Source organism: Enhydra lutris, unplaced genomic scaffold, assembly GCF_002288905.1.
Source record: "Enhydra lutris kenyoni isolate GAN:26980312 unplaced genomic scaffold, ASM228890v2 scaffoldscaffold15, whole genome shotgun sequence".
Lineage (NCBI taxonomy): Eukaryota > Metazoa > Chordata > Mammalia > Carnivora > Mustelidae > Enhydra > Enhydra lutris.
Window position 1 is genome coordinate 54,463,662 of NW_019154099.1, and position 12,939 is coordinate 54,476,600.

Here is a 12,939-nt window from a genome sequence, read left to right on the forward strand (position 1 = left end):
CCAGGATGTTTGCCATCCTCATTGTAAGGTAATTTTTCTGTCTTTGCAGAAAGAACGAAAGGAAAAAATCTGGGATCCTGTTCATAGGGTGGCCCTTGCAGAAGCCTGTAGAAAACAAGAAGAATTTGATGTTGCCAACAGTTGCCCTTCTCAAGTTGGTGCTAGTCGCTTTTATTTAAACATTGCCACAGAACTGTATTATCACAGAGTTCTTGGAGCGTTAACAGGCTTTTTTTTTTTCACAAGTTTTAAATTATTTAATTTTACTAACTTTTCTTTTATTCTGAAATCAACTTACATAGTTTTCAAAACTTCTCAGTGAACATAGATGTATGTAAAAGTGCATAAACGCTAAGTGTGTGTAGTCATGAGTTAGCACAAAGTGAACACTCCCTCCCATACCCCTTCCTCGTCATTGCTCTGTGCCTCGTCCAAAAGTGACCACCATCATGACTTAACACTGTTGAAAGATTTTGCCTGTTTGGAATTTGTAGAATGGAATCCTACAGTGTGTTCTCTCATGGGAAGCTGCTTTCACTCAGTCCTGTGTTGGCGAGATTCATCCGTGTGTGGGTGTTGTCGTTTGTCCACTCTTGTTGCTGTATGATATTTGCACCACGGTCGATGTGTCCATTCTGCAAATCGGCATTTGCCTTGTTTTCAGTTCTTGGCCCTTATGGAAGATGCTATTTTGAGCATTCTCATGCATGTTTTTGGTGGGGCACAAAGTGGTAGTACCCATACATATTTCTGCAAGAAGTACTATGAGAGCTCCCATTGTTCCACATCCTTAAATAGATGCTGCGTTTGTTTTTTTACAATTTATTTATTTGAGCGACAGAGAGAATGAGGGAATACAAGCAGGGGGAGGGGCAGAGGAAGAGGGACAAGATCTCAGGCAGACTCCCCATGGAGTGCTGAGCCTGACATGGGGCGCGATCCCACAATCCTGAGCTCATGACCCGAGCCAAAATCAAGAGTCGGACACTTAACCGAATGAGCCACCCAAGTGCCCTAGCTGTTACATTTTTTTTAATCAGTTAATAAAATGAAGATAATGTTAATTATGAAAATAGTTCATGCTTGTTGCAGAAATTTTTGGATCACACGGGCATACAAAGTAGCAATTGAGAGCCTCTAAAATGCTACCCCCCACCCCAGGGATGGTACCAACAACTTGGTGTTTATTCTTCTAAATCTTTCTTTTAATGCATGCATATACCTTTTTAAAATCAAAAGTGGAATGGTATTGGTGGTTTTCAACCCTGGCTGCATATTAGAATCACGTGAAGAGCTTTAACCCGCCAGTGCTTATGCCCTAGAGAGGAATTAAATCAAAGCCTTGCAGGAAGGCTGGCATTTTTAAAAGCTCCCGGGAGCTTTAATTACTGCACAGTTAGGGTTGAGAACTCCTGGCCTGAATAGATGTACACACACATTTCACTTGCATTTATTTAATCTGTGTACAGCATCTCTTTTATAACTGTAGTTCATCCTCTTGAGCTGTATTATTTTCTGTTCCATCACTGTTTGTCTTTCAGCCTCTTACTACACACGTTAAGTGTCATAGTTCAGGTGCTATTTATATAGCCAGTTTTATAGCAGGAGGGGTCTGGACTTAATTATCCCTTTTATTTCATTTTGTTTACCAAAAATCTCTATATTATTGTCTTTTTTCCTTTAAGGAGGAATGAATGTTGAATAACAAATGAAGTGTAATAAGACTTTTGGAATGTGGAAATTAAGTTTTAATTCAATAGGACTATTCAGGTGAATGTAGAGCTGTCTGATGTAGCATGTAGTTGGGGAAAAAAAACAGGTTGGAGTGTATACAATTCTCATTGTTTTGGATCAGAATAGTTAAATAGCAGCTTATCTGTACAAGGTCACGAATATAGTATGTATTTTAACTTATTAGCATATTCTAAAGGGCAGAAGATAATTCACGGTTTCTCTTACTTAGATTCTTAAACAGATTTAAATGGAAACAGTTCTCAAAAAATCTTAAAGTCAATAGATAATCTACTTTGTAGTAATTTTAGAGTTATTTTGGAAATTAGTTATAGATTATAGATACGTGAGTAACACATCTTGGCCAAATGATAAAATAAACGCATAGCACAGTGTCTTTCCCAAAGTGGGTAGAATAAAAAAATAAATGAGAGATTGACTAAAAGTAGTAGTATTCTTAAGATGTTTGATACATTAATTGATATCTGCATCATTAAATTGAACTACAAGTTGCATAGATGTAAAAAGAAAACTTTATTACGTTTTTCTAGGGTAAAATGGCTTTACTTTTGGTGACACTGTGTCTTTGGTTATATGTTAATAGAACTTTTCAAGAGCACAAAATGTACCAATATTAATATATTTTCTAATTGACTAGGCAAATAAACTAATCAAGGAGGAACTTCAAAGTCAGGTGGAATTGCTAAATTCTTTTGAGAAAAAATATAGTGATCCTGGCCCTGTGTATGACTGCTTGGTGTGGTCTGATGGTGAAACCTGGAGGTAAGCTTCATGTATTATATTGACCTTCACTTAAAAAAAATGCTTTTATCTACACTGAAGAACATTTAAGCCCCCAGAACTGTCCAGAGAGTTACTTAACTGACATTAATATCACCAATCAGAAATATTTGAGAGCCAAACTTCTGGGTAGTTTTGGATAAACCCTTTGAACTTCTTGGTATGTTAGATAGTAAGCCTGACCCTTACGTGTTTTAAAGAAGCTTGTTGCATTAACAGACAGTAACTGTTAACCAAACATTAGCAGGTTGATTATTTGTAGACATAGGAATGTTCCTGATTAGGGCGGGGCAGTTTGGAAAGAGAGTTCTGCACAGCATCTGCTATTAATGTTTTAAGGACAAAGGAGTACAGTTGAATGAAGGTTTCTCAAATAGAGACCAGGTAGCTAAGCTGAAGTGGGGCAGTAGAACACATTTGTGAAGAGCTCAGTCTCTGGGATGGGATCCTAGCTGTGTGACCTTGAACACTGCCTACTCCTCCAAGCCTGTTCCTCGTCTGTTAATTAGAGTAATAGTAGTGCCTCCTGGAGGGTTTTGGGAAAATTAAATCCGATGTTTCTAGACTCATAATCCACCTGATAAATGTCAGCTCTTCCCCCCACTGCTACCTTTGTTACTACTAATAGCGATGGTGTGGACCAGGTTACCTGTCATGTACACCTGTCATGTTCTTTCTCAGTGGATTGTACACAGCAGGCATGTTTCTTGTATTTGGCTAGTAAATGTCTTCTTGCATTACTGTCTGCGTGGAAGTGGGAGTATGGCCTTAATACAGGTCTTTAGGCATACATGTTTTAAAAGGGTTTCCACAATAAATCAGAGACTCCTCTCTGAAACTCAAAATCAACAAGCAGCTTTTTTTGTAGTTGGAGCCTCTGCTCATACACAGAGGATCGTTTCCCAAGATGTGGCAAACACAGAACAAGTTGTAATGACTTGATTACTTTTCTCAGATCATTTACATTGCAGTGCACCATTCCTAAAGGAGAGCTTTACTCCCGTCGATGTGGGTGCTGACTCATCTCTGATAATGGGTATATAACATTTTCGGCTGAATGAGAAATCCCCGTTCCATTCGGAACTGAAAATGTTAATAAGATAATTTGCATATAGCAACATTCTGATCCATATGATATTAAATATTAATGCATTTTTTTGCATGTATTTGAGTATTTTTTTTGTATAGATGCAGGTGTGCACATGCCTGTGAACTATTTTATTTTTCTTTAAAAACTTCACAGAAAGCTTGGATCAGAGTATAATATTAAAAAGTGTTCAGTCGCTTCTCGGCCTTTTGGCTAAGATCAAGTGTAAAAAGTGTTCAGATGCATGGTTTAGCAAATTTGGTACATCCACCACATGGTGTAAGATGATATAGTCATTCCCAGTGATAAGCCTTAGGTGATTTTTAGCGTTGGAGAGGACGCAAGGTTAAGGTTAAATGTGAGGAGAATACTAGATACAAAAATGAGTATAACTGGGCAAATACACCACAAGGGCTTAAAGAGATACTCTAATATTAGCAGGGATAGGGTAGTGGGGCAATAGGTGGTTTCAGTTAGAACGTTTCCTACCTGAGTTGAAAACACTGCCAGCTTTGCCCTAAGGGAAAGGAATTTGGGTCAGGATGTCCAGGGTGGCAGTATGTGTTTCCAGGATCTTTAAGACAGTTGACAAAGCAAGGGATACACTGCAACAGATTGTCAGCAGTCTTCTAAGACAACTTTTATAATTTTTGCATTGGAAATGAAACTCAAAAGCTGAAGTTACTGGGGTAACAATTTAGAAAATGTTATAATCCCTGAAAAATGCAGCAGAATTATGCTGTCAGGTATTATTGGAAATAACTTAACTTTCGTTTGCATGATACTGTATATTTTATGGGGCTTTAATTCCCCCACCCTGTCTCAGAGCCAGAATATTTTTTTTCTTCTTTTTTAAAAAAATTTTTATTTTAAAAAATTTTTTTTCAGTGTTCCAGAATTCATTGTTTATGCACCACACCCAGTGCTCCACGCAATACGTGCTCCCCATAACACCCACCACCAGACTCACCCAACTTCCCACCCACCTCCCCTCCAAAACCCTCAGCTTGTTTCTCAGAGTCCACAGTCCCTCATGGTTCGTCTCCCCCTCCGATTCCCCCCAACTCCCTTCTCCTCTCCAACTCCCCATGTCCTCTGTGTCATTCCTTATGCTCCATAAGTAAGTGAAACCATATGATACTTGACTCTCTCTGCTTGACTTACTTCATTCAGCATAATCTCCTGTCCCGTCCACGTTGCTACAAAAGTTGGGTGTTCATCCTTTCTGATGGAGGCATCGTACTCCATAGTGTATACAGACCACATCTTCCTTATCCATTCGGCCGTTGAAGGACATCTTGGTTCTTTCCACAGTTCGGCGACTGTGGCCAGTGCTGCTATGAACATTGGGGTGCAGATGGCCCTTCTTTTTACTACAACTCGACCATTCTCTTATACCATATACAAAGATAAACTCAGAGCCAGAATATTTTGAGGAGAATCTTAGAGATCCCAAATTACTTAGGGCAAATCCAGGCACTGTCATTGCAGAAATGCCAGCCGTTTCTGAGGGGAGGTAAAATGACCTTAAGTGCCTTGACTTTTGTTTTTACAAAGACTGTCCACCATTAAACCCTTATCGCTGCACTTAGCCCGTAACCTAGCATAACGCTACCCTTAAGTATTTGTCAGGGCATATATGGGTCAAACTCACTGTCACTCAATATGGAGCAAACACTGGTTGAGAAGACAATATTTATAGAGGATTACATGAAGAAAAGGCCATTAACTGGTTTCTTTTCATTGGTTTTTGACCTTGTTATCTCAGATTTCCTTTGAGTTTGATGAAAGCTATGGATTTTTTCCACAGAAAATTGGACGAAAAAATGTATTACAGAGTCTGGGAATTTATAACCCAACCTCCCTGTTATGTCCCGCCTCACACAGGTACTCAGATCCTACCTGTGAACCTCATTTCCGTGTTCCCTTTCTGGTATTCTGACACTTGTCCTTAAACTAAGCCAGCCACCTTCAGAAAGTCATGCTCTTGTACCATATGCATACTTGGCCTCTGTGGAGTTACTGAGGAAGTCACTCAATTCTATATTGGTGTTTTGATACAGCACTTGAATGTTGAGTCATTTCATACTGGTGGTGGTTACAGGAAACTGATCTTGGAATATGTCCGTGTATTTGCTGTGAGAATGATGTTGATTCCTTCATTGTTTCATCTTTTGGCAAATATTTGTACCTTCTTTGTACCAGGTAGACTGTAGAGAAGCTATTCCGTGGACTCTAGACTGTGGAAGCAAGTGTGAGAACATCTGAGCCCATCTCAGAAGCATCAGGAAAGATTTCGTTGAAGGATCAGCTCAAGTAGCAGAGAGGGTAGGGACAGGGTTTAGAGTAGAGGAGAACGTCAAGAGGATGTTGGAGGGACTGCCAGGAATTTCAAGTATCTGATGGGCTGGATGAAAGAAACCAAGGACCTCAGAGATGATTGCCAGGATGGATACCGGCCCGTTTAATGCTTTCAGGATCAAAAGTGCTGCTCTGTCTAGCAGATGGGGAGATCTGGTGGAATACATCTTAACCTATTAATCTCAGTCCTAATTCCATCTGATACGCTACACGTTTTCTGTTTGTCTCATTTTCCCCACTGTCCCAACTGTCATAGTTTGTTAATGAGATAGCATTTATAAGAAATGCTCTATTCTAGTGGGCTTCCATTAACTCACTGTAGCAACTGTGATTGACTTCTACTTGTTAAAACAGTTTTTCTTATCTAGCAAATCTGCACAAGGACCCAATAGCTAAAAACATAATGTTGACTTTTAAGTAATGTGCATTCCATTTATGATTTTTATTTCAGATTTATTTAGCTTTAATCAGATACTTTGTATTATTTGGAATATATATTTTAAAAATTATAGCAGGAATAACATGGGGAAAGAACAAACAGGAGGATAACCATAAAACTATGTAGAAAGTACTTTTGTAAACGATGTTTGCCTGAGACTGTTAAACTGTGGGAGTGGGACACCGTCTATAGTTCATCTAGTTTCAAGGAGGCTGCACACAATGTTGGATTCATGAAACCAATTTTAAAAGAAGCAGAAAGGAGTAAGGCCTAGGCTGTGTGTCATAATCATCCTGAATTAGTCTAAAGCTGGAAGCTAAGCTTTGGTCTAATTTCTTAAGTGGCCAGATGGTTTTCTGCCCGGAGTTTTGTGGTGGATGGTGTTCCTAAAGTCCTTTATACATGCCTTCATTTAAAGACTGGTCCTTTAAGCTTCTTTCCTAATCTTTACTGGTGACTCTGAAACAGCGGACTCTAAACCTGGCAGTTACTGTGTTTGTGGTGACAAAATAAACAAGGCAGTAAGAAGGTACCTGATAAACCATACAATGTTACTTTTAGAAAGCCAAAGAAAACAGATAAATTTCACTATCTGTTCTCAATTTACAGAGCCTGCATTGATTCAAATGAAGATGGGGATTTGAGTAAATCTACGGTATTAAGAAACTACAAAGAGGCCCAAGAATACGGTTCCTTTGGCACAGCTGAGATGTTAAATTACTCTGTTAATATATATGATGATGGAAACCTGCTCTCCATTGTGACCAGTGGAGGTATTCTGTTTCAGATTTACTAGTTACTGACGTGGTAAGGTGCTGCTACTATAGCTATAAAGTACCCTTATAGAGAATTTAACTCAGCAATTCTATCTAAAGAACTAGGTATGGGATAATAAATAGGATTTGATCCCCTTAGTAAGGTATTGTTTTCTTTAAAGTCAAAACCATGTAGGATCCATTCCAAGAGTACAAGCATGGTCCAGCCACCAAAAAGAAAAATCAATATAGGGGCGCCTGGGTGGCTTAGTGGGTTAAGCCTCTGCCTTTGGCTCAGGTCATGATGTTGGAGTCCTGGGATCGAGCCCTGCATCCGGCTCTCCGCTCAGCAGGGAGCCTGCTGCCCCCGCCCCCGCCCCTTGCTCTGCCTATTTGTGATCTCTGTCAAGTAAATAAAAATGTTTTTTTAAAGATTTTATTTATTTATTTGACAGACAGAGATCACAGGCAGGCAGAGAGGCAGGCAGAGAGAGGAAGGGAAGCAGGCTCCCTGCTGAGCGGAGAGCCTGATGCAGGGCTCGATCCCAGGACCCTGGGATCATGACCTGAGCCGAAGGCAGAGGCTTTAACCCGCTGAGCCACCCAGATGCCCCTAAAAATATTTTTTAAAAAAATCAGTATAATTCATTTCATGAAAATTCCTTTGGAAGGAATTTTACTTCCACATACTACCTCTTAAGCAGTTCACCTCCACATACAAAGTCAGGTAAAAAGCTCCTCATGTGGCATTCAGTGTCATTTCAGAAAAGTTGGGAACTATCCAAATACCCATTAACAAAAGAACAGGCTAATTTAAAACTGTGTAGTATTCATTGTGGAATATTATATAGCAAACAAAATGAATAAATCTACATATACCTATATTTATAAATCTCAAATACAAAATTTTAGTGAAACGTACATTGATAAAACATTGTGTAAAATTGTAAAACATGCTAAATTATACTACACAGTATTCATGGATGTGTGTGTTTGTATGCTAAAGAATATAGATGGAAGGAATATACACACCAGCTTCCGGATAGTGGTTACTTCTAGGGGGGAAGCAAGGATGGCTTTAACTCTTATCACTCCCTGTGCCAGTATTACTGAGTTATAGTTGTGTACAGTAAACCGCATGCGTGTACACACAATTTGGTAAGTCTTGATAGATGTGTACGCCCAGGAAACCATTATCCCAGTCGAGATAATGAACACGCCCATCACCCCCGTAAGTCTGCTTATCTTCCTTCCTCATCCAGCCCTGTGCACCTGCAGCCCCAGGTAGCTCCTGAACTGCTTTCTGTCGGTCCAGGTTCTGCATTTTCTGGAATTTTGTATAAGTAGAATAGTTACGGTATGAAATTCATCTGTATTGTTATAACTTGCTTGTCCCTTATTGCTGGGTGGTATTTCACTGTGTGGCTGCACCAGGGTTTATTTACCCACTGACCTGTCAGTGGACATTTGCATTGTTCCAACATTTGGGTCCAAGTCTCTGAGTGCAAGTATGTTTTTGTTTAATTTGGACTGGTATCTAGGAGAACTGGCTGGATGTGGTGGGTACGTATTTAACCTTTTAAGAAACATAGTGGCTGCACCCTTTTACACGCCACCAGCCAACTGCGAGCACTCCAGAGCTCCACATTTCGCCCCTCGGACTGGTAGCTGGCAGTGGCAAGTAGTCTGGAGGATGGGGATGACATTAAAATCCAGCTTCCCTATTTTTCATTGGAAAAAATAAGAAAGGAAGAATTGGCAGCGCTGGGTCCATATTCTTACGTGACAGCGGTTGTCTAGAGCGTGGGACTCTGAGCGTGGCAGCAGACAGAAGGCTCATGCGCTCCCATTTCTTCTGGAGCTACGACGACTCTGTTGTCACCCAAACATTAGGGCCCAGTGCCAGTAGGTGTTGACTGTCTATCTGACAGTAGTGGGAGATTTCTGTCTACCCATGTCTTTCAAAAAACGTCTTCACTTAAAAAAAGAAACCCTGGCTGTTTTGTTTTGCTTTTGCTTTATTGATAATATGACGTACTAGAGAAAAGTATGCAAATCACAAATTGTATACACATTGAATTCTCACAAAATGGTTACTTTTGTATAACCAAGAAATAAAACATTGTCAAAGCCCCATCTTGCCTCTTCCTGAACACATCTACCCTCAGTCCTCCCAGAGTTAAATCTGGTCCTGATTTCTGTGACTGCATTAGTTTGAACCACCCAATAATAATGCTGTTTTTATAGGTCAGAAATGACTAAATAGGGGCACTTTCACATAGTTCAACCCAAGGTGATGTGTTTCCATTTATATACATGGGGTTATAGATAAACCTTCTGTTTGTGAATTCTTTAGATCAACCTTATTTTTGTGTGCATCCGTAATGTTTAGAAGTAGTTCCTGTTTATTGTTGTATCATATTAATCCACAGATGCACCATATGCCTGTTTACTATGGATGGATCTTGGGATTGTTCCGAGTTTTGAATTCTGCAAGCGATGGCTGCTGTGAATGTTTTTGCATGTATCTTTTAGCGTACATGTGCGCTCTTTGTTGGGTGTAAGGCCAGGAGTGGAATTGCTGGATCATAGGGTACACCTGTGTTCAGCTTTCCCCAGTGCTGCTCTCTACGACCAGTAGTGTAGGAGTGCGTGCATGCCCTCCTGCGTAGCTGCCGTTGTCAGCCATAAAGGTGCAGCTGTTCTGAAAGTACGCTGAGCTGTCTCACCGTGGCTTTGATTTGCCTTCCCCAGATGACAAATGGAGTTGAACATCTTTTCATATGTTGATTTGCTATTTGGTTATCCCCTTCTGTGAAATGCTTTTTAAGCGTTTGACCCACTTGTCTTCTGGGTTCTCGCTCTTGGATTGGGAAGCGTATATTCTGGATATAAGCTCTTTGTCAGTTGTGTGTGTTGCAGATACTGTCGCCTCTGTAACTTGCATTGTGCTTTCAACAAAGAGGATAGAATCCAGGGTAGCAGGATAGTGTATGTAGTTCAGAAAGTTTCGTGTTTTGTTTGAATTATTGATGAGACTTACTAATACACAGGTAGGGTTAAAGTGAGGGAATATTTTTATTAGATTATTTTTATCATGCTTAATAATATGTAAATTGAATGATTAAAACTTTTTCTGAAAATATGCTGTCGTGTTCCCCTCTTTTCACCTCTAGGAGCTCATGGAACCCATGTAGCTAGTATAGCTGCTGGGCATTTTCCAGAAGAACCTGAACGGAATGGTGTGGCTCCTGGTGCTCAAATTCTTTCCATCAAGATTGGTGATACCCGACTGAGCACAATGGAAACAGGCACGGGCCTTATACGCGCTGTGAGTGTTCGGGAGGTGTTGATTTGGAATATAAATGATGGGTAACTGTGGATGGTTCTAGGTTTATGAAGTGTTCTTGACTTTACTAAGAAAATATTGGACTGTATTTGGTATACTGGGCTTTGTTTTAGGAAGGAAAAACTCAATGCAGTTTTAAATTATTTTTATTAAAAATTATTAAGATGTAATTTTTCAGAAAATATGGAAATATTATATTATACTTCTCACTTCTGTTAAGCCCCCTGGCACACTATTTTGAGATACTTTAGAAAACCCCAAACCGACCTTTTAGCCAGCTTGTTTCATCAGTCTAAGAAGAATTTAACTTACAGTCTGCATTTCATTTTAACGTATGAATTAGATTTTACTTTAACTTCAGTGATTTTAGAATTTAGTAAGAACCGTTCCATTCTGCACATGCTATTTGTGTTTTTTATTGACTACTTATTATACTCTGTGTCTCTGCTTTTTTTTAAGTTTTCCAATTTAAAAGTTGAAAGTAACATACACATTTGGATTTGAAATAGAAGATGGTTGGTTAAGAAACTGGGATTCCGTGCCTTTATTTTACTGGCCAGTCTTTCTATAAACCGCTGCCTAAACTAGACTCTTCATCTTTTTGATAGATGATAGAAGTCATAAATCATAAGTGTGACCTTGTCAACTACAGCTATGGAGAAGCAACTCACTGGCCAAACTCTGGGTGAGTGTTCCCGGGTGCTTAGCCGATGGCGAGCACTGAGTGTGTTTATAACTGGATTGTACACCACAACGGAAAACGAGCAGTGCCACGCTTAGATGACAGTTTGTATCTCGTGGACCTCCAGCCCCCGCTCCCACCATCCTGTCTGTGATGTCGTGATGCCCTCGTAGCCAGGAAGACTCGCTGGCCCTTCCCTCATTACAGGTCCTTGCTTACAAGTGGCCTGAACTCTGGCAGGTGCACCGACCTGACAGAGCGCTAGACTTGCGGCAGCCTCCCGGCCTCCTGAGCTTATTATTAGCTGCAGACGCACACTCACGCTGCACTCTAAGTTCATGAGCGGGAATCTCAGATAACGCACTCAGCATTGTTTTCCATCATCTGCATTTGCTCTTTCACTCCTGTATGGCCATTTACGTCACCTTTTCTCCTCGAAGACCTTCCGCGACTTCTTTTCTTCCCTCAACTGGTGTTCTCACCTCTTCCTTTCCCAGAGAAGATAAAAGCCCTCCTAGGGGGCTCCTGACCTTCCTACAACCTACTCTGACCCCACCTTCTCTGCCTTCCCTTCTTGTGTAATAAATGAAGTATTTGCGGGGGCATCTGGGTGGCCCTGCTGGTTAAGTGTCCAACGCTTGGTTTCACCTCAGGTCACGATCTCAGGGTCATGGGATGGAGCCCCGCATTGGGCTCTGCGCTCAGCACAGAGTTTGCTTGAGATTCTCTGCCTCTTTCTCTCCCTCCCCTTCTACCAACCTGCCCATCCCTAACCCCCCAACCCGCACTCAAACGCGCACATGCACACACACACACACACACTCTCTCTCTCTCTCTCTCTCAAATAAATAAATGGATAAAATCTTTAAAAATTAAAAAAAAAAAAAATAAGTGAAGTGCTCAAGGTTAAAAGTCACCCATGCACTGGTTATCTAGTTTGCCGTTTCCTGTCCTTAAAAACTGCTCCCAGACAGGCAGAACGCTTCCTTTCACACAACTTTCCCTTGTTCTCCCAGCGAGCATGGTTGGTTGGCGTAGTCACCGTTTCTGGGGCTCCCTGGTGCATTTTGATGTACGTCACACGACTTCCTGCCTGTCTGTGTCATGGTGTCCTCCTGCTGCTAAATTCAGTGGCTCAGCCTTGAAATCATGTTACTTCACCTTTTTTTTTCTTCATAATAATAACTGAAATTACTTCATTTAGTGTGTTTACTTAGTAGTGACTTCCACCTCTCCCGCATTCCCACCCGGCCATCCATATCTACCTGTCACCCAGTTTCTGAAGCTCTTTAATAAAGCCCTGCCAAAATGAAAATATTACCAAGCCAGGCCCTATAGTTGCTGTTTTCAAATAACTCAGTTTTCTCAGATGACTGGTGCTGGGTTTCTTGTGACACCTCGCTTTCTTGCCCTTGTGACAATGACCCTGTCGTCCTCACTCATTTCTTTTGTGAATGTAATCTTGCCCTCTTCTCTTGCTTCAGTACCTTTTTTACCTAAGTGTGTTTCTTTCTCTCTTCCTTTGACGTTCATCCTTTTAAGGTCATCTTTCTGTAATATTTTTCCCTTCACACTCAGGATTGGGGTGTTCTTGACCATGTGCCTTTTTTCTATTGACTGCATTTTCTCGATGGTCTAACTTCATCTCCTTTATTTAATACCAGTACATTTTTTGTTTGCTGTCAACTTCTAACCAGAGTCTGTATTTTAAGCCTACTCTAGAGTTCTTCCTGT

At 40.6% G+C, this 12,939-nt stretch overlaps 1 protein-coding gene across 4 annotated transcripts in view; it reads left to right on the forward strand.

Annotated features, from left to right (window-relative positions):
* LOC111146903 (tripeptidyl peptidase 2) overlaps window positions 1-12,939 on the forward strand; it is a 69,475-nt gene that overhangs the window by 16,938 nt on the left and 39,598 nt on the right. For all 4 annotated transcript variants that reach the window (XR_002640569.1, XM_022502644.1, XM_022502645.1 and 1 more), the window contains exons 4-8: window positions 50-154; window positions 2,390-2,514; window positions 7,029-7,192; window positions 10,351-10,505; window positions 11,132-11,208. Coding sequence is in view for 3 of the 4 variants with exons in the window: in XM_022502644.1 (XP_022358352.1) it covers window positions 50-154; window positions 2,390-2,514; window positions 7,029-7,192; window positions 10,351-10,505; window positions 11,132-11,208 (626 nt within the window). In the remaining variant the exon portion in view is untranslated. The remainder of the gene's footprint in view (window positions 1-49; window positions 155-2,389; window positions 2,515-7,028; window positions 7,193-10,350; window positions 10,506-11,131; window positions 11,209-12,939) is intronic.